The sequence below is a fragment of the Microcaecilia unicolor genome, chromosome 1 (assembly GCF_901765095.1).
Source record: "Microcaecilia unicolor chromosome 1, aMicUni1.1, whole genome shotgun sequence".
In the NCBI taxonomy this organism is placed as follows: domain Eukaryota; kingdom Metazoa; phylum Chordata; class Amphibia; order Gymnophiona; family Siphonopidae; genus Microcaecilia; species Microcaecilia unicolor.
In genome coordinates this window covers 718,342,286-718,369,232 of record NC_044031.1, presented here as the reverse complement: position 1 = coordinate 718,369,232, position 26,947 = coordinate 718,342,286, and the positions used below count along the sequence as shown (strand labels likewise).

The following is a 26,947-nucleotide window of genomic DNA, read 5'->3' as shown; positions in this document are numbered from 1 at the left end:
TTAATTGCCGTAATGCCATTTCCTGGTCATGGAATACACGTGGTATTGCATTAAGGTGCATACATATAATGATGCGTAATGGACAAACTTAGAAAGAATATGGAACACTGCTAGTGGTACACCGGGGGGGGGGGGGGGGGGGGGGGGGCAAGCCATGAACGGTTTTAAGTTAGCACCTTAGTTCACAAAATTATTTATGGAGATGCCCCAACTTATATGTCAGACCTAATAGACCTACCAAAATAGCGGCCGCGAAATTAAAAGGCTTGATGGTGCCAATAAAAAAGGGCACAAAAAAAAAAGGGAAAAAGACCCGGCCGCGACAAAAAATAAGGGAAACTTCAAAGAGAGAAAAACAGAACTTTTTTTTTTTTTTTTCTAATACCAAGACCAATAACTATTAAAAGTAAAGAAAAACAAAGAAAATAGTGGTAAACGCTAGAAGTCGTCTCCTGAGCCGGAAAAAAACTGTGCTGCGGCGAAAATCCTGACTGCCCAGAACCGCGGAGGAAAAGAAACTAAAAGGTGACACACTCGCGCCATGGGCGGGAACCTGCTCACGTACGTCTTGTCCCACGCGACGCCACGTTCTTGGAAGTTTTTTTTTTTTTTTAAGTTCTGGTCTCCTTGGCCGTCTCGGACGACGACCCATCAATAATATTCAGCCTGCTTGTCCTTGGAGAATGTAAGAGCACTCCTAGCTTATTACTCTAATTACAGTACTTGCTATAAATGTAGAGCAGTCCCTGGGGTGGGAAGACTAAACTGGATCCTGCAGTGCCTGCCAGAGCCTGTTAATGCAGTTAATTGGATTACTTCTCTCGATAGAAAAACAGTTTTGAGTTCAATGTGGCTTACAATAAACAGTATAGAATACATAAGTAATTTGTTGTAAGAATTGAATTTTACAATATAGTATCATAAACGTACTGGGATAGTTATGGAGGTTTAACATTTAGAAAATCTATTATGAATGAGAAATTGTACAAGAAGCAAAGAGAAGGTTAATGGTAAATAGCGTAATAACCAACTCAGGTAATAATTAGCTGTTTGAGATATGGTTGTTCTTTGCGAGGGTTTGAATAGGAATGATTTGAGGATTTTGCGGAACCTAGCATATTCTTGTATATTTTTTATTTTGGGTGGTAAGGAGTTCTACCATTGGTTCCTGGGTAAGTGAAGTCTGCAGAATGGGCAGTTCTTTAGATCACTTTTTTTTTTTTTTTTTGCAATTTAGGAGGTGTTAGATGGATTATAGTATTTAGTTGAGGTAAGTTTATTAATGGTTCTTGATGTGCCATTTAGGATTCGAAAGATAAAGGTACATAATTTGAAGGAGATTCTGATTTTAAGGAAGCCAGTGTAATTTGATTAATAAAAAGAGAAGGTACTTTCAAAACGAGAGGTTTTGTATATGAACCTGGCTAGTGTTTTGAGTTGGAGTTTTTTCAATAGGTACTCCTTACATCCAGAATATATGGTATTAAAATAATCAAATTGGTATAATGTTAATGACTGTACCAATACTCTGAATATTTCTGATGGAGAAATAGGGTCTGATCATTTTTAGTTTCCAAAGAGACCTGAAAGTCTGATTACTGAGGAAACTCGAGTATCAAATATTAAATTTTTGTCTAATTATACCTAGAATTTTCACATTGTCAAATGGGGAATGACGTGTCAGTTGTAAAACTGTTGTAGTCATTTTGGTCAAATAGGTTGGTAATATTTAGTTTTTTTCTTTATTCAGCTTTAGTTTGGATTCTGAGGCCCAGGTTTCCATCAAATTTAAGCTGTTTTACCTTTTTCTCTCTCACTATAATACATCTATATATAGCTATGTGCTTGAGTGGGAGAGGATCATGTGGTATTTTTCGTTAACAGCTACACACTTACAGAAAAAAATAGCGCATAGCCATTAATAAAAAAAAAGACAAAAAAACAAGAAAAAGCAGTCATTTTAGGGCCACAACAAAAACTCAAGTCAGAGAATGATGTTCTAAGACCGTAACTTAGTCAAAGGGCCCCTAATTTTGCAGTACAGGCTTTCAGTATCATGCCCTTAAAAAAAATTGTGATATTTCTCCAGTACTGTATAGCGTACAACACCAGATAAGTTTGAGGAACAAACAACTAATCAGGAGGGTTGAACGTGGAAAAGAAAAAGGTTCATCGGACTAGATCTAGTTATTATTCAAGCCTGGTAGGCCCACAGTTCCCAGGCTGCTCAGCTCTGCAAGGCGCTGGTTTTGAAAATGAGAATTGGCGGAAAGAAGAAGTTTATACTACTCCTGAGGATTGTGTTTAAAAAAACGCATCGAATTCCAAGCCACAGCCCAGGGTTTTAGTTTATTAAAATTTACAGGCCACAATTCCCAAAAACCCAGAGCGATTTTACAGTTAGAGATAACACAAATACTTGAAATAACAAAAGGAGAAGATAAAGCCTGTGTTTATACTACGCAGCACTTTAAAAGGTTTCTAGCACATAAAGTTAACGCTATTGTGCGACTCTGCGGACTCCCAACACCACTGATCAGCAATTACCTGTACAGGTCGTAGCCTGCCGCCTTAGCCGAGCCTTTGGTGGGAGTACAAGCATTTTCAGAGAGCTTGACGAACCTCAGCACATAGTTTGGTTTCTTCTGACTCCCTTTGGGCTGCTTGGGGGGAGAGCAGCTCTCGTTGGTCTCTTCAGAGCAAGGCATAATTCAACGAACAAGTGAACAAAAAAAAAATGAAAAAACCGCGCCAAATTCATGCGTCACGTCACTAGCCCTCGAGACGAAGAGAGAGGTTTAAATTGGAAATTATTACACGAGAGTAGTTCCCATCCCAAACCTAGGCCTGGCTAGAGGCACCAGTCAGGTTTTTTACCCGCAATGAATATTCAGGAGGAAGATTTGCATAAACTACCTCCACCGTATGCAATCTCTTTCATGAATATTCATTGTGGGTAGCCTAAAAACTGACTGAATGGGGGCGGAGAGATGCCTCCTCCAGGACTGGTTTTGGAACCACTCACTGCACTAGATCGTGCCGCCAAGCACTCCTTTTTCAGTCATTCAAAACGCCTTTTTGTTATTTGGAAGTTAAATCGTTAATAAAACGGAACAGACGTTATCAACACCCCCCCCCCCTCCTTCGAACATGAACCAACTCTTAAGGTTTCCGTTATAAAACTTTTTCCCCGCCAAATAAAATGGGACGTTCTTCTGAAACTAATCTACCACCCATAGGAAAAAAATACACCCCGCCCACTCATGCTGCTTTTAACTCCGTCCTAACCCTTATTCACTTGTTTAGAACCCTTATTTTATCATCCTTACTTTAATATTCCCTTATATCTTGTGTGCCCTGTTTATCACTCTAATTAGATTGTAAGCTCGGTCTAGCAGGGACTATCTCCATGTTCAAGTGTACAGCGCTGTGTACATTTAGTAGCGCTAATGAAGTAGTAGTACTAGTAGTCATGCTCGGCCCCCTGGGAAAATTTCGAATTTGTACGAAAATACTGTCCTGTCAGCGTGAGACATAAACCACACACTACCATCAGGAATCACTTTAACGTCGCTGGTTAGGGTGCGCTCCGGTACGGGACGGTGTAAAAGCCGGATACAGCGGGATCCTCAGGATCTTCCCGGATTCGATCGCCAACATTTTAAAACGTCATTTTTCTTTTGGTTTCGCAGCGATGCGACTGGTGATCGGTGCGGCCGTCAAAACAAATAACCGCCGTCAAAACAAAGGAGCGCAGGAGCGCTTTAAGGTAGTACTTAGATCCGGAGGATCCCGAGGATCCCGCAGATCTGGCTTTTACACCGTCCCGCTCCGGTACCTCTTGACGAAGAGACAGACAGGCTGCAGTGCCAATGAACCCGGCACATCTCCGTGAGCAAATTCCACCACTGCAGATGCGGGTGGGAGCCAGGCAAGGAGGTTTGATGACAGTCCAACATGACACCACAGCCGAAGCGACCCCTCCTGCGCTATATTGGTCAGACCAAAACAATTGCAGATTTATGAGGTTTTATTAAACCTTTGCATTCTCGCTGTTGGAGGGGGGGGGGGGATGTAAGGGTCCCCTTCACAGACCCCTCGAAAACTGCCCCAACTCCCCATAGATTCCCACTCCTAATAAAAGGAATATAAAACTTAAGACATTTAATAAGACCTGATAAGTTTGCTTTTCAATAGCAATGGTTTTGTTCTGGTCAATATAGCAAGTGCCGCCCACTGCCTTCTGCGGCTGCCCAGATGGTGAACTGGGCATGATAGGAGAAGGCGGCTCAGACAGAGTCACGCCTGCGTCCTTAGTGCCGGTGGTGGGGATGGGGTACAAGACTACTCTCTGTGGCGTACATGGAGCAGGGCATTTGTAACCGGGGAAGAGACAGTCCAGCCGAGCCAAGTACCTGCAACTACTACTACTTAACATTTCTAGAGCGCTCTAGGGTTACTCAGCGCTGTACAAAATAAAATTTTGTACAGCGCAACCGAAACTAAATGCATAGTAACATAGTAGATGACGGCAGAAAAAGACCTGCACGGTCCATCCAGTTTGCCCAACAAGATAAATAATAAATACCTAAGAGAGATTTGGTTTCGTGCGCACTAATTTCTTAACGAACCTAGCATACATCTTTGTGTATGTTTGCTCGCGCTCACCTATGCGTTTATCAGGGTGCCGATGGAAGGTGCGTCTAATGAGCTTGCAGATTAAACCACGCACAAACACCCCAGCCATTTTGTTTTTTCGGATTACGGGGTAGTGTAAATGGCTGCATTTAAAGCTGCAAGACATTATGGGATTTTTTTTTTTTTTGTTAACTGAGATGAGACTAAGAGGTTAGATTGAGAACAAGAGACGGCATGACGTCAAAAAGTTGAAGCCAATTAAATTGGCCTTCCTTTCCCTCTCCCGGCTCTCCGTAATGCAATCATCTCCGCGCTCACCCAAAACAGAGCAAGCAAACCATGAGCTGTTTTATCCGTGTTGTCGTTCTTTATTGTTGGTACCATTTTCATTTGATTTCACTTATATTTTCAAACATGCCGGCTTGAGCAGCATACGGATGTACTCAGAGGGACGTACTGGTTTCATCGGTCAGAGTAGTAATTAGTTCTAAATGGTGAAAATCATTGTGTCATTTGGAGGGGCTGGTAATAGGACCTCCCTGTATTCGTTCAGATGTTTTCCACCTAGTGAAGGTCCGAAACGGACATCATGTTAGAATCAGGTGCTTAACAATAAGACTTACTACTTATAAGCACAGTTAAAAAAAAATAATTAGATTGAAACCTGGGAACATTTAACATTTTTTTCCTGTGCCTATATGAAAATAAAAAGATAGTATGTTGGAACATGCTCCTTTTGTTTTGTGGAATGCAGTGGTATATTATAAAAATGTGCTTGCCTTTCCTTATTAGTCATCATCACAAGAACAAAATAAGAACTGATGAAACCTTGTTAGGGTCTTTTCTTGTTTCCTTGGGAGAGATGCTGAACCTGAAGCTCCAGCAAACATTTTTCCCACCTATTTGCGGGCTCAGTGTGGCTTACAATACATTATAAATAATGGAAGTACAATCGGTTGCAGTACAATAATGGGTTACAATGTGAAGAGTTATATAAGACAGAGTAAATGCAGGATATTATTAGGGGATGGAACAGTGGAATTACTTATGGTGGGAATGATTAAAACAGACATGGGTACCAAACAAGTGAATAAGCCTTAGGAATTAAAAGCAGCCTCAAAAGGTGGGCTTTTAGCCTAGATTTGAATATGGCCAGATGACTAGGATGCAACACAGAGTATTAATAGAACTAAAAAATGAACTTGCGGAGCTACTGTTAGAAATATGCAATCTGTCCCTAAAATCGAGTGTAGTACCGGAAGACTGGAGGGTAGCCAATGTTACTCCGATTTTTAAGAAGGGTTCCAGAGGAGATCCGGGAAATTATAGACCGGTGAGTCTGACGTCGGTGCCGGGCAAGATGGTGGAGGCTATTATTAAGAATAAAATTGCAGAGCATATACAAAAACATGGACTGATGAGACAAAGTCAGCACGGATTTAGTGAAGGGAAGTCTTGCCTCACCAATCTAATGCATTTTTTTGAGGGGGTAAGCAAACATGTGGACAATGGGGAGCCGGTTGATATTGTATATCTGGATTTTCAGAAGGCATTTGACAAAGTGCCGCACGAAAGACTCCTGAAGAAATTGCAGAGTCATGGAATCGGAGGTAGGGTATTATTATGGATTAAGAACTGGTTGAAAGATAGGAAGCAGAGAGTAGGATTGCGTGGCCAGTATTCTCAGTGGAGGAGGGTAGTTAGTGGGGTCCCGCAGGGGTCTGTGCTGGGTCCGTTGCTTTTTAATGTATTTATAAATGACCTAGAGATGGGAATAACTAGTGAGGTAATTAAATTCGCCGATGACACAAAATTATTCAGGGTCGTCAAGTCGCAGGAGGAATGTGAACGATTACAGGAGGACCTTGCGAGACAGGGAGAATGGGCGTGCAAGTGGCAGATGAAGTTCAATGTTGACAAGTGCAAAGTGATGCATGTGGGTAAGAGGAACCCGAATTATAGCTACGTCTTGCAAGGTTCCGCGTTAGGAGTTACGGATCAAGAAAGGGATCTGGATGTCGTCGTCGATGATACGCTGAAACCTTCTGCTCAGTGTGCTGCTGCGGCTAGGAAAGCGAATAGAATGTTGGGTGTTATTAGGAAGGGTATGGAGTCCAGGTGTGCGGATGTTATAATGCCGTTGTATCGCTCCATGGTGCGACCGCACCTGGAGTATTGTGTTCAGTACTGGTCTCCGTATCTCAAAAAAGATATAGTAGAATTGGAAAAGGTACAGCGAAGGGCGACGAAAATGATAGTGGGGATGGGACGACTTTCCTATGAAGAGAGGCTGAGAAGGCTAGGGCTTTTCAGCTTGGAGAAGAGACGGCTGAGGGGAGATATGATAGAAGTGTATAAAATAATGAGTGGAATGGATCGGGTGGATGTGAAGCGACTGTTCACGCTATCCAAAAATACTAGGACTAGAGGGCATGAGTTGAAGCTACAGTGTGGTAAATTTAAAACGAATCGGAGAAAATTTTTTCTTCACCCAACGTGTAATTAGACTCTGGAATTCGTTGCCGCGAGAACGTGGTACGGGCGGTTAGCTTGACGGAGTTTAAAAAGGGGTTAGATAGATTCCTAAAGGACAAGTCCATAGACCGCTATTAAATGGACTTGGAAAAATTCCGCATTTTTAGGTATAACTTGTCTGGAATGTTTTTACGTTTGGGGAGCGTGCCAGGTGCCCTTGACCTGGATTGGCCACTGTCGGTGACAGGATGCTGGGCTAGATGGACCTTTGGTCTTTCCCAGTATGGCACTACTTATGTACTTATGTACTTATGTACTCACGACTCTCAAGACGAAAGTAGTAGATGAAAAGCCTTTATTAAGGCATCAAAGTTAGACCCGACAAGGGTCCGTGTTTTGGCAAACTAGCCACCTGCTTCAGGGGTCACAAGACTTATTTTAGTCACTGCTCTGTATATGGTAACTAAAGTGATATGTGTATGTATATATACACAGCAATAGGACTGCCAGTGAAAGGCAGTACTGCCAAGGAATAGCAAAGTCTAAACTGTATACAGAGCAGTGTCTAAAAATTGTCTCGTGACCCCTGAAGCAGACGGCTAGTTCGCCGAAACACGGACCCATGTCGGGTCTTACTTTGGTGCCTTAATAAAAGACTTTTCATCTACTATTCCCGTTTTGAGAGTCATGAGTCACCTTCTATTCTGTTGCATCTTGTTTCATCGTAGAGGTTTCTCCCTGTTTTCTTTGTGGATTCAGGATACCACCGTTTACATGCTGTCCACAGTTAGGTAGTTTCATATAAAGTTGCTTCCTTAGAGGGTAATTTTATAAGGTGGCACCTACTTAGCAGCTATTTTATAAAGACACGTGTCTATACCCCTCATTCTAAAACTCAGTGCCTAAATTTTAAGTGCCATTTCATGCTTATATTATAGAATATTAGCACTTACACAGATAAGTGTACACTTGTGCACATAAGTGCAAGAAGCATGGTCAGTGCTATTCTATAAGGGGCCCTTTTACAAAGGAGTGGGAGAGCTAAAGCACAGGTAGTGTGCACCCAATTGGCACTACCGCCAGGGTAGCGTGTGCACCCGGCAGTAATTCTGATTTTGGTGCACTCCGAATCCCACTGTAGAAAATAATTTTCCATTTTCTACTGTGGGAGTGTTCCCATCAGTAACTGGCAGTGTGCCCATGTTGGTGCACGCTGCATGGTTACCACGTGGATAGCGCATGAGCCTTTACCACTAGTCAATGGGTGGCAGTAAGGACTCAGGCCTTAAATAGGCATGCACTAGTATTAATATTAGTGCAGGCCCATTAAAAAATAGCCTTTTACCCAGCCACGGTAAAAAATGGCCCAGCGTGCGCCTAAAAGACACACCCACACTACCGCAGGCCACTTTTTACCATGTCTTTGTAAAAGGACCCCTAAACAATGAATGCAACTTGCTTATGCAAGGGAGGCATTCACAGTGGAGTTGCATGAGCAAGACCAACATTTACACACATATTTAAGTGTGTGCATTTATGTCTGCTCTTGACATAGCGTAAGTGTGCCTAAATGTAGACGTATAGATACCGACTTATGCTAGTATTCTATGACAGAAGTTTGGTACCCAGATGCCATTATAGATTTAGTTCTGATTTCACTGCATCTATGTGCATAACTTTTGCAACCCAGTTATAGAATTGCCCCCATGTATCTTTTATAAAATACTAGTAAAAGAGGCCCGTTCCCAACAGAAAGGAAACGGGTGCTAGCAAGGTTCCAGGGCCCCTTCCCTACCTTCCTCCCTCCCTCCGTCCTCCGAGTTCCAGGCCCCCTCCCCTCCGAGTTCCAGGCCCCCTACCTGCCTCCCTCCCTCCGAGTTCCAGGACTACCCTCCTCCCTCCCCTCCCCCCCGCTCTTCGAGTTCCAGGACCCCCTCCCCCTGCTCTTTGAGTTCCAGGGCCCCCCCTCCCGGTCAAGTTCCATGACCCCCTCCCCCCTGTCGTCCCATGCACCCCTCCCCCCTCATCTCAGGACCCCCTCCCCCCCACCTATCTCGTCTCAGGATCCCCTCACCCCCCTCTTGTCCCGTGCCCTCTCAGTTCCATGCACCCACTGTCATCTGAGTTCCACAACCCCGTGGCTCCCTCCCTCTCTCTCTGTGGCCTCCGAGTGCAAGCAGGACGTGTGCTGCTTTCCCTCCCCTTCGTAAGTACTGGCTGTTGTTTAAAACTTTTTACCTCCTGCTCCGCCGGCAACAGTGAAGTGCAGCATGCATGGACACCGCTTCAGACTGCCTTTGGTTTCGCTTCTGTTTCAGCTGTTCCTTTGGTCTCACCCTTCCGCAAACAGGAAATGAGGGCGGGACCAGAGGAACAGCTGAAACAGAAGCGAAAGCAAAGGCAGTGTGAAGCGGCGTCCGTGCATGCTGGACTTCACTGTTGCCGGCGGAGTAGGAGGTAAAACATTTTAAACAACAGCTGGCACTTACGGAGGGCTGGGGCACCCGCACATGTCCTGCTTGCACTCGGAGGCCACAGAAAGAGAGGGAGGGAGGCACTGGGCGGTGGAAATCGGAGGACAGGAGGTACGTGAAAACGGACGGGAGTGGGGCCATCGGACTGCACTGGGCCCGTGGAACTCGGACGGGAGGGAGGTAGGAGGTCATGGAACTCAGGGGCCTGATTCTTTACTCACCTATGGTAGCTGCTGCTGGGTTCCCTTCCCTCTCACTTCCCATTGGTCTGCCCTGTGACGTCATCCTCAGGGCGGACCAATGGGAACTGTGTTACGAATCCAGGCATCCAGACGGAGGTGCAAATTATTATATAAGATTAGTGTAAGCAACAGAAATCATACCTACATCGCAGATGCGGACACTTATATCTATTCTTGAGAATTTGTAAATGTCCACACCTAGATTATTTAAGTATGCCTTAAAAGTGGACAGGTGGTCCTAGAAGTTTACAGATTGTTTATCCCTCTACCCTGAACTCGCACAAAATTCTGGCATCCTAGGTATCTGCCTTTTAATGGAACAACTTGTGTTCAGAAGAGATTCACAGGGTGGAGGAACATTAGAATCCCACAGCGCGGCACAAGCAAAGAGAAAAAGTGGGAGAAGGATAATGGCTGTTCAGAAACCAACCAAGGGATGTCCAAGCATTTGAAAAAACAATCTTTAGTGACAGTAAACAGAGACTTGACACGGCACCGTGTTTCGGCTGTATGTGCTTGCCTTAGGAGTCTCGTGTTGAAATTATTTGAGTGGGTGGTTCAGTTAGCCAAAAGGCTGTAATAGATTGGTCTTCAAAAAGAGCTTTGTATGAATGTTTCTATAATGTCTGTACGGACACGCTGTCAGCTTGGACGTCCCATTGTTGGTTTCTGAAGAGCCATTATTCGTCTCTCACAATTTGTGTTCAGCCATGTAAATTTGATGCACAAGAATTTATCAATGAAAATAGGATGTATTGTAAAAGATAAGGTATGCCATATATGGTTGTGAATGAGTTTAATACGCACAAATTATAGTTGTTTATAATTACAGGTTATAACATTTTAAAAAATGATAGTGTTTAAACAGATTAAAAAATAAAATCAAGACACTGTTTAACCTTTTAACATCTTTTTATTTGTACAGTTAGCAAGTTCATGTTTTTTTTTTAAGTCTAAGCCTTCAATGAAACCAGTTCATACAATCAATCAAAGAAATTACAAAATACAGGTAAGGAGCCATTCTTAAGTTTCTGAAATGTTCATGATATTAGTTGACTTCCCAAAGAATTGGTGTAATTGGAGGATAAATCATAGTCAAACCAAATCTTATATTATTTATGACATTGATTTCAATATAATTTTACTTTTTAAACCATTCTGTAATCATAATCATAATAATTATGTATAATTGCAACAAAATCCATTAGAATATTTGGCATACTCATTTCAAGGAACAAGCTCTAGTGTAGTTGATTAATTACAAAACACATGAAAGCAACACGGGCATAATAGTTGGTAAAAGTCTCAGGGGCCCTTTTACTATGCTGCGGTAAGCAGTAACGCTTGCTTACCGCAGCGTTAAATGGCATACCGCAGGGTGCACTGAGGTGGCATGGGGTAATTTTTCCATGTGTGCACGCAAACCATGTGCTAAAAATAGGTTTTATTTTTTTAGAGCTGGGATGGGTCCGGGGGCAAGAGAGTAGGCATGCTCTGCACTAATTTGTTAGTACAGCTTCTTTGTCGCATGCTAACCGATCAGCGCATGGTTAGCACGTGAACTCTTAATTCCTACAAAATAAGTGTAGTTGAGGGCACATGCACTAACAGCCACGTGCTAATGGGAAGATTAATACTAGAAATAGGAAAATCCGCCATTTCACCCACACGGAAAAATTGCCTTAGCGTGCGGGAATGACTTGCATAAGTATGCATTAAGGCCACTTTTTACCGCATCTTAGTGAAATGGTCTCTATATATGGATACTGCATATGCACATTTAAAAGGCCGGGAAATATTTTATATATGGTTTATGGTGTATTAATCTTATATACCGCTCTTCATGAGAGCCTAACAAAGTGGTTTACAATTCAAAATACAATAAGAAAAGGAAAAGGAAAGGAGTGCCATAGGCAAAATAGGGTAGTTTATAGCAAACAATTTAGAACAGAAGGCTAAGAAAAAATAGCCATATTTATTAAGTAGGTAAAGGTCATCACCCTAGCAGACACATCTCATCCCAATCCTTCACCAAAGGCTTCTCTAAACAGATAGGTCTTTAGAGATGATTTAAACTTTTAATGACAGATGGTTCTAGACAGAATGCCCAAATCTCTGGTGCTATTCCAAATAGTGCTGAAAAAATAGCACCAGAACAGCGCAGAAGAACAACACCATAATGCTCAACGCTAATGAGATGCAAATATAGGCACGCTCAAAGCATTGAGCATCAGGGAGTTTGGCGGGAGGATTGTGCTTAAACACAAACATGAAGCACACATTGGCATCTGATTTCTGCGGCCTAAATATAAGCATTAAAATATTTTTTAAAACTTAGATGCTTATATTTAGACGCAAGAAACAGACGCCAATTTGTGCTTTCTTTTAGCATGGATGCTTTAAATTTAGATGCAGGAAACAGATGCCAATGTGTGTTTTCACGTAGGGCTGCTGTTCCTCACACCCAGCACTTGCACAGGCTTCCTTCTGCTTCAAAAGCAATCAGAATTGGTAAATTTTGCAGAAAGAAGCATGAGAATCATGAGAAATCTGCCCCTATCGGACCGACCGTTCACTTGTCTATTAGATTGTAAGCTCTTTGAGCAGGGACTGTCTCTCTTTGTTAAATTGTACAGCGCTGCGTAACCCTAGTAGCGCTCTAGAAATGTTAAGTAGTAGTAGTAGTAGAGAAATCCTCTCTTCCAACACCCTAACGCCTGCTCCAACCTGCCGTTATTTTTCGCAGCGGTAAGGCAGTGTTGTTTTCTGAGCATTGGGGAGGAATACAAAATGACCTCATTTACATGAGTTTGACTACATTTGCATGCTATCTGCACTAGTGCCTGGCACGCTCATTGTTTCCCACACTAGACCCCTCTGAACACTGCTAATAGCCTCTAGTGCCTGCATTTACTTTTGAGCATTGGGGCCACAGTGATTTAGGAAGGGCGTTCCAGAGAGATGGAACCATGAAAAATACATTCTCTGGCAGAATCAAACTTTGCACTGGAAACAGAGCGAATGCATAAGTGATTATCATTTAGGGAGCAATTTATTTTTATTTGTGCACACTCTAACATGATCCCAAAGAGTTTGGTCATGAAATAATTTAAACGGATATGTGTTAGTTGTACTTTGCACAGATGATAAAATCTGGGTGGTGGTTTTACGTTGATTAAATGTTTTTGAAAGCTGCCTTTGAATCCTTGCTGATTTCAAAATGCATATTGAATGAAACATGTAGCTTGCATTATCATTATTATTGTTGTTGTTATTGTTGTTGTTATTATTATTTACTTTGATGTTAAGAATAGAAGGTCAGTACATTCTTGTGATTTCCTCTGATCATTAGCACAGGAGGGAGGTTCTTTGAAAGAATTTCTAACCAAGCCATATACAGATGATCAGACACAATTCCTTTTCTTGCCACTGGGAGGCTTCTAAGGAAATAAAGAGGAAATAACAGTATTAATGCAGAGTCCCACAGTTCAAGATTCAGTTTTAGATGTGGAGGGCAATTCTATAAAGAAACACCTATTTTTAGACACGGAGAAGGAAGCCTATTCTATATATATTAAGTGGGTTTCCTTTTTAGAATATTAATGTAGAACAGCAAAATATATGCATATATTTTAGGCTCAATCACTTACATCAGCCATGGAGCTATTCTACACGGTGTCTGGAAAAAATGGAACTCCCAACATTTTTCCAAATAACCCAAAAACATCCTACTTCTGCAGAAACTTCTGCCTGAAAGTCAAGACATTTCTGAGTACTATATTTTTCAACAGAATGGAGCTCCAGCGCACCAAGCACTCAAAACATTTGCGCTCTTAATTAATGATACCCCAGAATTCATTGAGCGAACAGCTGAGTGGCATCAAAGATTTTGTGAATGTGTCAAGGTTGAAGGACATTTTGAACACAAATTATGAATTAACTAAGAAAAAAAATCCTTATACTAATGTATTTCCAAAGGTCATACTAAATATTTAAACAATTGCAAGGTATTTTGAAACTATGTAAGGGGTCTTGTTTTTTCTGGACACTGTGTATATTATAATTTACATGTGTAATTGTGTACCCTGCCATGCTGCACCAAAACGCCACCCAAATGTATGTTCACCATCATCACATTTAAGCACCATTTTATAGAATAGTGCATATCTGGCATATTGGTGTTTACATATGTATGTGTACACATATGTGTGTATTTGCTGGTGCTCTGGTTAATTATGTGCGTTCTTGGTACCTAAAAATTGGCACCCTCCTTATAGAATTACCCCCTTTTTGCAAAAAGTGGAAACAAAATGTATGTACTGTATACTCTCCACTATTTCTTCTATAATTTGGAGTTAAAATATATTAAACACTATATTGGATTTGGATTTTGCTCACACCTTTTCCCAGGGCCACCAGAACGCAGTAAGCAGGGTATGCATGGTGGTGGTGGGGGGGGGGGGGTTGCCAGCATTAGAGGGGCATCAGAAACTGCCATGCTTACCCCGCGCTACACTACAGCCCTCCCAAGAAGACCTACCTTGATCCTTGAAGCAGGGGCGTATCTGCTATGGGGCCACAGGGGCCTGGCCCCTGCAGATTTGCCCCTGGACCCCCCTACCGACGACACTCTCAACCCTCCTCCTTCCGTCACTCCGCTGTCGCACCTCACCTCCCTTTGCTGGAGGGGGACCTCAACCTCCACCAGCCGAAGTCTCCGTCCTTCCTTCCTTCCTTCGTTTGGGGTTGGTGGTTTCTGACGTCCTGCACGCACGCACGTACAACAAAGGGAGGTGAGGCGTGACGGCGGAGTGACCAAAGGAAGGAAGGAAGGACGGAGACTTCGGCTGGCGGGCCAACCCCCGCCAGCAAAGGGAGGTGAGGTGCGACGGCGGAGTGACGGCGGGAGGAGGAGGGGGTTCAAAGTAGTTGGAGCTGTCTTCCGCGAGGGGGGGGTTTAAAGTAGTCGGGCGGGCGGGGGGGGTGTCGTCGGCGTTGTCTTCGTCTTCAGCGGGGGGGGGGGGGTCAGCGGCGCTGGGGGGGGGGCTAAAATGTGCCCCCTCTCCTCGGCTCTGGCCCCCCCATACCGTTGAAGTTCAGATACGCCCCTGCCTTGAAGGCCGCCCTGATGGTTTAGTGGCCTCTGCAGCTGTGGGGGCAGGAAAGAATCCCACTCTTTCCTGCCCTCTGTCGCTCCTCCGTCTCCGCTTTGCTCTTCTGTGCCGTATTTTAAAAATGGCTACTGAGGCTTCAATTTTTCAACTTTGCATTTAACGTTCAGTACTACTGCTGATCATATTTTTTTTAATGGGTAAAAGGACCTCATTTTTCTATTGCATAGCGTTTTAGCGATTTACTGTTTGCACTGAAGAATTTTGAAAAATGTGAAAAAGTAAAAGGAACCTAAAATTCTACCACGCAATAAATCACATGATCTGCATTGAAAACGGTTGCTGGGGTCCTTTTCCCCGTTTTTTAAAACAGTGGTACTGAACATTAAATTGCAAAGTTGAAAAATTGATGAAAGAATTTTTGAAATACTTTTGATGTTTTGTCAATCTAGATTCTTATGAGAGTGTCCACCCAGGCCCACTGATACAAACATGCCAAAATCACATATAGGGCCTATTATATTTTGAGTTGGGGGGATGCTGAGGGGGATGGGGGTCTCAGAGCAGAAGTAGGGTAGGAAAGAAGAAATTTTGTGCCCACCCAATATTGACTGTCTGGTCATTCTACTAGTGTATGTTCACATAGAATTAAGTTTCTGATTGGTGCTTTTTCAGTTCTTATCTTTACCTAACTGAGTCAGACCAGTGGTCTAAAATTGGTGAATCTGGATAAATTAGAACTATCTATCAGATCCCAAAGAGTAAAGCCTATGTCATGTTGCTGCCTCCCAGCAGGGATGGATCCTCACATGGGCCTGCTGGGCCCAGGCCCAGGGGTCCAAGGGTCTTGGGGTCCTATCTCATTATCAAGGCAGGCTTCGTGTATAAGCCTACCTGTACAGTTATAAGCCTACCTGTACAGTTTGGCTGGCAACAGATCAATTATGGCCAGGAAAGGAGGGAAATGGGACTTGATGTACCGCCTTTCTGAGGTTTTTGCAACTACATTCAAAGCGGTTTACATATATTCAGGTACTTATTTTGTACCAGGGGCAATGGAGGGTTAAGTGACTTGCCCAGAGTCACAGGGGGCTGCAGTGGGAATTGAACTCAGGTCCCCAAGATCAAGGTCCACTGCATTAACCACTAGGCTACTCCTAGGGAGGGGGCCCTATGTTCTAGTCGGCCCAGTGCCCACAAACTTGTGATTCATCCCTGCCTCCCAGAAACAGGATGTGGAGACTCCTAAGGCTATATGGCTCAATAATGGCTGTTGGACCTGGTCTCTACAAATATATGAGCCTTTTTTAAAAAAACTCTGTAGCCTTGACCATATTCTCTAACAACAAATTCCATAGTTAATTATACATTGACTGAAAAAAATAAGACATTTTATTAAAGTACAAGTATTAGGATTGGAATAATTAATTTGTAGTCTAAAATCTACAAGAATAAAAGAATACATGTTTTGTGTGTATGGGCTTTTGGGGAGGGAGGAGGAGGAGTTTTGAGATGACTGAATGGCCCAGCAGCAGTTCTTCTGTGAGGAAATGCATATTCTTCATTCATGATCCTACTTCTTAAAGTGGCAACAGATAATGTGGAGGCTACATTCACAGTCCTGAGGAGATAGTCCCTGCTGTCTCAGTACAGTGACACCTATGGGCTGGTTTAAGAATGCACTGGTGCCAGATTCTGGACAGAACTTCAGTTTCTGTTCCTCAGCCACAGGACTGTTGGTGCAATAACTGGGCTAGAAGGAGGATGGAAAGAATTAAAATGGGGAAAATCCCCAGGTAGATGAAGATCTAAGGCAAAATAGTGCCAGTTGGGGTGCAGGTTCTGATTGGTTTGGAAATTCAAAGGAGGAGGAAAGCTGCCAGGCAGAATTAAAACTGTTGCTACTAATTGGGTTTCTGCCAGGTACTTGTGACCTGGATTGGAAACAGGATACTGGGCTGGGTGGACCATTGGTCTGACCCAGTATGGCTGTTCTTATGTTATACAGGATCAAAACACGTCTCTTTAGAAGTTAATGCTTTAGAAATATGCATCCATTCTTAAAGAATAGCTTGAGGTTAGACTATTTGGATACTAGTTTTATAGCTTTCTGTAAATGACAGCTTCTAGGATGAGAGAAGATAAAATGCAATTGCAATTGTTCAGTTGCATACAGTAAACTAAGGCACAGGGAAAGAAAATAACTCCTAGAGTCCTGGAACATCTGGGGAGAACAGGATTCCAGGTCATTAGTCTTAGAAGCACCTCCTTTTTAATTGTTAACTTCATCTTTTTAACTTATTGGAAAACAGTCACAGAATTCCACACAAGACTTACAGAACAATGAGGTTAGCAGACCTAGAGTATTCTTGCAAGAGCTCATTCAAGCGGACCTGACGATGGCTCTGTAAAACAAAATTGTAGATTGTGCTGGAAGAATATCATACTTTATTTTACTATTTACCAGAAACAACTACTCTTCCCCTTTCCACCCACTAAAGAAAATCAAGAACACTCTCTTTTTAAATTTACTATTTCTACATATTCATATTATGCCAATCTACTACAAGATCCACCAAGAGTTTGACATGAAGGAGGAGTGAGGGCTTGGATTTGGGGAGGGGGGAGTCCAGAAATGTCGTCATGGCTCCTTTAAGGCTTTGAGTCCCGATTTTCCTGGCATGGGAACATAACACCGGCTTTTGGGTGGCATTATATTACTATGATTTTCTGCCTATAATGCAACTTTGCAGTCAAGTTATGGTTTTGACATAGTAATAAGCTACTCTACTTGCATTTCATAACTACATAACTTGCAGTGACTTAAATATTGCAGCAGTAGTTTAAGACAAGCTGCTTCGGGGCCTTTTAAGTCATGTTGAGGAGCAAATAACACAACTTAAAGCCCTAATGCAGCTTCATAACTTCCCCCTTCAATATTGCAGCCGCGCTACTGGACTACCGGTAGCGGGGCTGCACTTACTGCCTCCTCTTGTGCTAGCGGTAAGTTTGGCTGCGCTAGCAGCAGTCTGGACAGCTAGTGCATGGTAAAGACCCTTTGCTGGCTGTCGCATCCAACCATACCTCCTCTCACCCCTGTCATGTGCAGACCCGGCCCACTCCCATGTTAGGCAGCAATCACAGCGTTTTTAACGCAAAGGCCTCTGTTGTAGTATGGGGCTGTGTTACTGTCTGCTGCTCTGATAACACCACATTAGCTGCTTAACACAGCTTAGTAAAATGACCCCAAAGTTAGGTGCACAAACTCTTTGAATATCAGCCTCTTAGAATCTGCCAGTGAGGAGGAAAACCCTCCACATCTCTAATACATGTTTTTCTGTACGATTGTTGTTTTTTCTCTGTTATTTCTTATGGATTGGAAGCACTTATGCCCAGATGATCAAAAGTCCTGTGCTGATCCAAACTGCTCTAAAAATAGCATTGGAACAGCGCGGGGCTTTACTGCCCCTATGATCAGAGATAATAGCATGCAAATTTATGGTTGCTATTATTTCTGATCATAGGGTAAAAGTGCAGGAGGATACGCTCAGTCACAATCCTCCCACACTTGTTTGACAAGTTCGGCCTGTCAAAAGCCCAGGCCTGTCAAACACAGGGACTGGAGGTCCGTGGGACCACCAGACCCTCTGAAACAGCAAGGCTCTGGTGGCCTAGAGCCCCCACCGAACCCCCAGCCCAAGCTAGCGACACAGGGGCTGGAGGTCCAGTGGACCACCAGTCCCCCCGACCTCCCCGACACAAGCAAGCAACACAGGCTGGAGGTCCGGCGTACCTCCAGTCCCCCTAATCCCCCTCCCCGACACAAGTTCACTGGGGGCTGGAGATCTGGTGGCCCAGTGGACTGCAAACCAAGCCCCCCCCCCCCCCACCCCAACCTGGTGGTCTAGCAGCCCTCTTCCTCGCCCACCCCGTACCTTAGTGTCGGAGGAGGGAGTAGTACTCTCCCTCCTCTTCCAGTGCCTCCTTGAAAATGGTGGGGCCAAGCCCTGTCCAGTGCATCCTGGGATGCGCTAGGCAGGGCTTCACCACCATATAAAGGAGAAACTCCTTTATATGGTGGTGAAGCCCCACCCAGCACATCGCAGGATGCACTGGACAAGGTTGGCTGCCGCCATTTTTAGGTGGCACTGGAAGAGGAGGGAGTGTACTATTCTCTCTTCCAACACTTCAGGTATGGGGGGGCAGGGAAGAGGGCCACTAGACCACCAGGTTGGGGGGGGGGGCTTGGTTTGCGGCCCACTGGGCCACCAGCGCTTTTGGGGGGATGCGAGGGGTTAGGGGGGCTGGAGATTCACCGGATTTCCTGCCCCCTGTGAACTTGTGTCGGGGTGACTGGAGTCGCTAGCTTAGGGTGGGGGGGGGGTCAGGGTTCCTGAGGGGGCCTCCTGCTGTGAGGGTTATATTGGGGGGGATGGGGGGGCCTGCTAGCATGCAAATGAATGCCGGACAGGGCTCAGCATTCCTCCCCAATGGTCTGCAAACCCTAACACCAGCTCTGAGCGGGCATAGGGTTTGGCGCAGACAGCGCACCAATATTTGGTGCGCTGCCTGCTGATTATTGGGGAGGAATATGTTACATGCATTTGCATGCTACTTGCTGACAGAGCCCATGTCACGTGCTCGGGGGTTCTGATCTTGGGGTGGTAGCAAATGCAGGTACTAGTATGGTGCTAATAGCCTCTAGCACCCGCATTTGCTTCTGATCATCGGCCCATTGGTATTAGAAATGCTGTGTAAACAAGGCTGAGTGGTGAATTAAGTGTGCAACGCCTCTCTACACAGTAAAAGATTATTTAAAAATCCCACTAGCCATTATTAATGTAGAAATGGGCAGGCTAATACTATAAAATGTATTGTGAAATGCTAAAAAACTAGTGTCAAATGAACATACCATCATTGTAATTAATTGCATGTTCAAGTTTTGGCTTTCTTCACCTCTATGGAAGTGACAGCAGTCGAGGATTTACCTTTTCTTTGAATGCTTCCAGCTCAGCATCTGTAATTTTCCATGGACTTTCTCTTTTTATTTTCTCAGCAGTTGGTAAGTCTTTTGAACCTTCATGGAGTCTATGGGGTTCGATCATTTCTTCAAAAAATTTCCAACTGAAAGAAAAATTTAAAAAATAAAGTGGCCCTTCAGTTAAGTTACTGAAGGGGAAGTTATCAACATGTGTACTCTTAGGACATATTATCTTACCACTAACTTGTGATATTTTAGCCCTGGTCCTATTTTATGCAGTGAGCCTTAGTTACTAATAACTTTGGCTAACAATAAAATAAAATGTTGATAACTTCCCCCCCCCTCTTAATGGTAACCCATATTGATAACGTCCCCCCAAGACACGTTATTATAGCGGAGGAGTTACAAATATGGGCTACGGTTAAAAACTGTTAGTTTACTGTTAACCCTAGTTACTGGTAACTAGGTCTCATTGCATAAAATGGGATCTGTGCTAAAATAGCACAAGTTAATGGTAAAATAATCTGTCTTCACAGTAGCCCACATTGGTAACTATGCACCTAAAGGGGAAGTTATCAATGTGGGCTTCCCAGGGGTGGCCCAAGACAATCTGCCGCCTGAGGCAAGAAATGAGCTCCCTCCCCACCCGCCCCCGGGCCATAATCAGACATCTCCCCCTTCCTTCCCCAACCCCTTTCCCTGAACTTACCTTTTCTTTTCTCGTTATTTACCTTTTCTTTTTCAAAGGTGGTGGTGGCAGCAATTCCCATAGGTTGCTCTGCTGCAGGTCCTGACCCCTTACTACTACTACTACTTAACATTTCTAGAGCGCTACTAGGGTTACGCAGCGCTGTACAGTTTATGTTTAAATTTGTTTATTGAGGTTTATATAACATTATACACAAAAGGAAATAGTCATTACATATTAAGACCTATAACACCATAACCAATTTAGTCAAAAAAGTACATCATAAACGGCAAAAGGGCCTTGTGTCAGATAGCCCCCTGCCTATACACTCTTCCTCCGTGCAATCCCTCATTAGCTGTACACAGTGCACCCATACCCATCCACCCCACCCAGATACATTGGACTACTGATCTCTCCTTAGGCACTTAAACTATCCCATAGTAAAATAATTGCCTCCCATCTTCTTTATACACCAATCTATGGTTCCCCCACTATGTAACCATGGCATAAAACAAACATAACTTGTAGTCCCCTCAAACTGATATATCAGCACTGTGCCCAGCGAGCTACTAATTACCCAACCTGATGTTCCCTATCCTCCCCTCCCTCCCCCTCCCTCAACTCAACCCCCCACCCTCCCTCCCGTATTCCAAAACTGGGCAGGTGTGTCAAACGAACCTCTAGGGCCTTTAACTGGAGTTAACAAGCAAGCTTCTCCCTCTCGGACTCAGCATTTGTAGATAAGGGGCCCAAACTTGAAGGAATTGCTTTCTGCGCTTGGGTGATGTTCTAGCATCACGGGACTCCCACGAGGCTAGAAGATGCACCTGGTTTCTCCAATGCCAATAAGCTGGAGCTTCCTCAGAAGTCCAGTATTGCATAATACACTTGCGAGCCACCAAGCACATCTTCCTGCACAGAAGAGCCGCCGGCGCCCTCAGAGGGGCAAAGGCTCTCGACTGATCCAGCAGAAATTGTCTGTCGGTTCCCTGGATTTTATTGCCCAGCTTTATCAGAAAGCTACGGACTCGTTGCCAAAATGTCCGCACTTTTGGACATTGCCAGAGAGCATGGTAGAATGTACCCGGGCCGCCACCACATTTACAGCAATTTGTACTCTCTGACCTCTGAATATGAGCCAGCTGTGTCTTGGTCATGTAACCCCGCAGGATCACTCGATAGCCACACTCTCTCAATCGTTCATCCTTAACTAACTGTCGGATTCCCTTCAACGAAGCCGCTATATCCCATGACGCCAAGGACGTCCCAAGATCCTGTTCCCATTTTAATTTAATAGCTTCATATTGTATTTTTATTCCCCCCCGGACCAGGGCTCCATATAAATCTGAAATCGTATGTCTCTCAACCGCCAGGTCTTCAAAAAACCCTCGAATCTTTTCTCCCAATTGTCCCCTTAAGGCAGCCTGATTCAATGTCTGCATATAATGTTTAAGTTGCATGTAGGCAAATCTGGCCCCCCAGCCCAATCCTATCTTGACTTGCAAAGCTTCATATGGCAATAGGTCCCCATTATCTTGCAGCAAGTGTTCCAATTTCGTAAGGCCTCTCTGTCCCCAGCCTCCAAATAGCGAGCCACCCATTCCAGCTACAAATGCTGCATTCCCTACAATCGGGATTTGATCAGAGACATTTGAATGGCCCCCTAATTGCCCGACCCACCACTGCCATGTTGCTCGAAGAGGGTGAAGCAAGATGCTGCGTCTGAAGTGGGGAGGTATTTTATCCCACGAAAGATGAAATAGGGCTATCATATCATGCGGTGCGAAATAGGCTCTCTCAAACAATGTAGGTGTATAGCAGTGCGTCTCAAGAAGCCAATCTCTGACGTGTCGTAGAAGACATGCTTGGTTATATAAGAATAGATCTGGGAAGCCAATGCCCCCTTGTTTCCAACCGCCTATTAACAGAGCCTGTCGTACTCTTGCCCTCTTCCCAGCCCAGCAAAATCGGCACCATAAGCTATTTATATCTTTCAAATCTTTTTTTGATAAGCGAACGGGCAGTGTCTGCAAAGCATATAGCCAGCGCGGGAAGATCACCATCTGAATCAAATGTATGCGTCCCATCAAAGACAACGGTAGTCCCTTCCAAGAGTCAAGTTTGTGTCTGGTGTAGTCTAAAAGGGCCTTGACATTTAGTTGCTGCAATTCTGCTGTATTCATTGTTAGTTTAATACCAAGATATTTAAAGGAGTGGTTAGCCCACCGTAAAGGGAAGTCATTCCCCCAAGTCTCTCTGCACTCATCCGAGGATGCTAAAGCTTCGGATTTATCTAAATTAATTTTAAAGCCCGCGTAATCTCCATACTCTTGAAAAGACTCTAACAACGTTTCGAGCGACTCTTTTGGGGATGTGAGGTGTACCAAAAGGTCATCTGCAAAGGCTGCAATTTTAAATGTCTGAGTGCCCAATCTTACTCCTTTGATCAAGGGATTCTCCAAAATGTCCCTAATAAGGGGGTCCAACACCAAAACAAAGAGGAGTGGGGATAAGGGGCAGCCCTGTCTGGTCCCTCTCTTAATGGGGAAACTCCTTGACTCTGCCCCATTAACCCATAGCGTGGCGCTAGGGTTATCATATAAAGTTTGAATCGCCTCTACGAATCTGCCCGAGAAACCATAGGTTGCCAATACATCAAAGAGAAAGGCCCAGTGCACCTTGTCAAAGGCTTTTTCGGCGTCAAAACTAATTAGCAATGACGCCATACCCTTGCACATGCTATGTTCTACGGATGTCAGGATTGCCCTCAAATTTTTACTTACTGTCCGGCCTCTTACGAAGCCCACTTGACTGTCATGTATAAGGCGAGGCAACAGCCTCGCCAACCTATTGGCCAAGATTTTTGCCATCAACTTGGTGTCGTAATTGAGCAGCGATATGGGGCGGTATGATGCCGGTTCTACCGGGTCCCTCCCTGGTTTAAGCAGCACTATTATTTGGGCCTTATTTAGATCAGGGGGCATTGCCTTTACGCTTATCATGTGGTTGAGAAATCTGGTTAGGTCTGATATGATATCCGCTCCCATCAATTTGTAGAATTCTGCGCGCAGACCATCCGGTCCGGGGGCCTTTAACAATGGGCTCTGTGCCACTACCAGGGACACCTCCTCCTCCGTGATTAATTGATTAAGGCCCTCTCGTTCTAATTGTGTAAGCTTAGGGAGATGGAGATTATTCAAGTACATCTGATTGTCAAGGCCCATATCCTCCGGGGGTGCGTATAGATCTTTATAGAATGACTGAAAAATATTGCTAATATCTTTATCGGAGGTTGTGAGGCCCCCTCCCTTTCCCCGAAGGGTGAGAATATTCCTGTTTCCCCCTTTTGGCTTAAGAAGTTTGGCCATCAATTTGCCCGCTTTGTTTCCATGTTTATAAAGCATGTAGCGATAGTAAATCTGCGATTTCCAAGCGCGTCTCTGCAAAAGTTCGTTCAGTGCCGTTTGTAATTCGAGCACTTGTTGCTTATGGTTTGCCGCATGTGTCTCCCCGAACCGTTTTCTCTCGCTACAGAGTTGTTTACTCAAACGTAGTATTTCCCGATCTCTCGCTACCCGAACATGGTGAGTATGACTAATGATTTCCCCGCGCAGCACGGCCTTAGCTGCCTCCCAGAATAGAATCGGGTCGTGCCTATGTGCCTGATTATATGTGACATATTCCTCCCATCTAACTTGAAGGCGTCCCTTTAAAATGGGGTCAGTATACAACTCTGTGGGGAACTGCCACCTATTGGCCCGTCTGACCTGGCCCCGGGGATGCCACTCCACCCTGACCCACGCATGGTCCGACACTGCATAGGGTCCGATCTCTGCTGTTAGAATTCCCCAAACATCTTTCGGGAGACCAAGACATAGTCAATGCGGGATTGAGTTGAATGAGCTCGCGAAAGATGGGTATAATCTTTCACACCTGGGTGAAGCACCCTCCAAACATCTATCAAATCTAACAGCTGGCTCAACTTCAACAAACCTTTGTTGTTGTAGTAGGTCGCAGAGACGCTAGGCATTGATTTATCTATTGCTGGATCCCAAACCGCATTAAAGTCACCCCCTACCATGATCTCTGAGTGTGATTGTTTAAGGAGAAAATTTATCACTGGCTGAAAGAACCGTTTGTCATAATTATTGGGGGCATAGATGTTACATATTAACAGTTTTTGCTTACCCACTGTGGCTTCCAAAATGACATACCTCCCCGCGGGGTCCACTAGAAGTGGATTGATTGCTGTAGCAATATTTTTACGAAACAAAATTGCAACACCTCCTTTTTTCCCCTGCGCATGCGCTGCTACACAGTCACCTACCCACCAAGTACATAGTTTAGCATGTTCTGCTCGCGACAAATGCGTCTCCTGTAAGAGAGCGATATCAGCATGTTGTCTATTTAACTGCTGCAGAATCTTGGACCTTTTTATAGGCGACGTTACCCCTCCCACGTTCCAGCTTACAATCTGTACCATACTGCCAGATGAAATGAAATGTACCCCAAATCATATAACTGAGATGTTGTTAAGGGGGGGCATCCCAGCCTTTGCCCACCCCCAAAACTTGTGTTCCTATCACCTTGATGGTTATATACCATATCTTGTAGCTCCTCTTGTACTTTACCCTTCAATGACACCCTCCACTCTCTCTTACAACACACAATCTGCGTGTTCTGGGAGATCGAGCCCTTAGTAGATATTTCCCCACAAATTAGGTTTGAATTGGCTCCCCCTGCCCCCCCTCCCAACCCATTCCCTCCCTCTATCCTTTCCCCTTTACTCCCCCTCCCCCCATCCCTATCCCCCCCCTGTACCCTGGATTCAGACCCCATAAATGGGACCATTACTTCCTACGTCTATCCCCCCTCCCTCCTTCAGCCATAACAGATTTCCAACAATTTAACTCGTGCATACAAAAACCCAACTGCAGATCATGAACCTGGAACCAAAGCATATAAAGAATGTCCCCACAGAGCTTCCAACCACTCTTAAAACTCAATGTTCCTATCTGTGCCCTGTGGAAAATCTATCCATAGTTCAACTCCTCGTCTCACCGTCGCTCCTCACTCCGGTCTGCTGCCAGCAAATGCAATCTCGGTTTCTCCCTCAGCGATCCTCTAGGGCGGCTGCTTCCAACTGCTGTAGGAACTCCTGAGCTGCACCCGCTGTTTCATAGATTTTTGATGTTCCATTATGAGTTATTCGCAGCTTTGCCGGGTATTGCAGTGCAAAGCGTATCTCCTTCTGGAACAACTTGGAGCATATTGTCGAAAATTGGCGCCTTTTTGCTGCCACGCCTGCAGAATAGTCTTGGAAGCATCGAACCTGCAGCCCCTCATATTGCAACGATTTCCCCGCTCTAAGACGCCGAAAGATATCTTGCTTCTGTGCATAATCCAAGAATCTCATGATGATAACTCTGGGCCTACCAGTTCCTGTGGCCTTCTGCCCCAGTCGATGAGCCCTCTCAATATGAATCGGTCCCAGGGCTTCTGGGAGTTGTAGTTCCTCAGCCAGCCACCTCGCCAAAAAAGTCTCCAGGCCCCGTTCTTGTATGCTCTCTGGGAGACCAACCATCCTGATATTATTCCTTCTGGACCTATTTTCAAGGTCTTCAACCTTATCTTCCAGCACCCGCAGTTTTCCCTGCGTCTGGTTTTGCATGCTTTCAACCACCGTGACTCTGTCCTCTACCTCGCTGACCCGTGATTGAAAGGCAGCACAGTCCTTGGACAGATCTGTGAGTTGTGTTTGCACTCTTTCGAGTTTGTTATCAATCGGGGCCAACCGGCGGTTCAGTAGATCGTCCAGCACCGCTGTCATTTCCGTTGTAATTTCCGCGATCCATGCGGACGAGATCGTCTGGCCGGGCGGGCTCGCGGGCGGCGCCATTTTCTCTTCTCCCACCCTCGTGCGGAGTCTATCTTTCGGGGCATTTTTCGCCGTCATTTCGCCACCGGAGATTTAAAACAGTTGATCAGCTGTTTGAGGAGACGTCAGTTCGCTAGATATTGCTAGCCAGTTTGTAATTTGCACCGTTTATCGGCTTCAGAGGAGGCTGGGAGCCGGAGAGATCGCAGTGCTCAACCTCTCACGGTCATGACGTCACCGGAACGCGCTGTACAGTTTAACAAAGAAGGACAGTCCCTGCTCAAAGGAGCTTACAATCTAAAGGATGAAATGTCAAGTTGAGGCAGTAAAGTTTTCCTGAATAGAGGTATAGTGGTTAGGTGCTGAAGGCGACATTGAAGAGGTGGGCTTTGAGCAAGGATTTGAAGATGGGCAGGGAGGGGGCCTGGCGTATGGGCTCAGGGAGTTTATTCCAAGCATG

At 44.6% G+C, this 26,947-nt stretch overlaps 2 protein-coding genes across 2 annotated transcripts in view; both read right to left on the bottom strand.

Moving 5' to 3' along the window:
- Positions 1 to 2,547: 2,547 nt before the first annotated feature.
- DUT (deoxyuridine triphosphatase) lies at positions 2,548 to 4,759 on the bottom strand (the record flags this gene model as incomplete). Its single annotated transcript, XM_030190419.1, is given in 2 exon segments — positions 2,548 to 2,692; positions 4,669 to 4,759. Coding segments are annotated over 2 exon segments (224 nt in total), but the record flags the coding sequence as incomplete, so codon positions are not given.
- Positions 4,760 to 12,471: 7,712 nt separating this feature from the next.
- The window catches only part of SLC12A1 (solute carrier family 12 member 1), a 222,896-nt gene continuing 208,420 nt past the window's right edge, over positions 12,472 to 26,947 (bottom strand). Inside the window, 3 exon segments of the mRNA XM_030189548.1 lie at positions 12,472 to 13,269; positions 17,278 to 17,345; positions 19,929 to 20,064. Of these exon segments, the coding sequence (XP_030045408.1) occupies positions 13,134 to 13,269; positions 17,278 to 17,345; positions 19,929 to 20,064 (340 nt within the window). The 3' untranslated portion in view covers positions 12,472 to 13,133.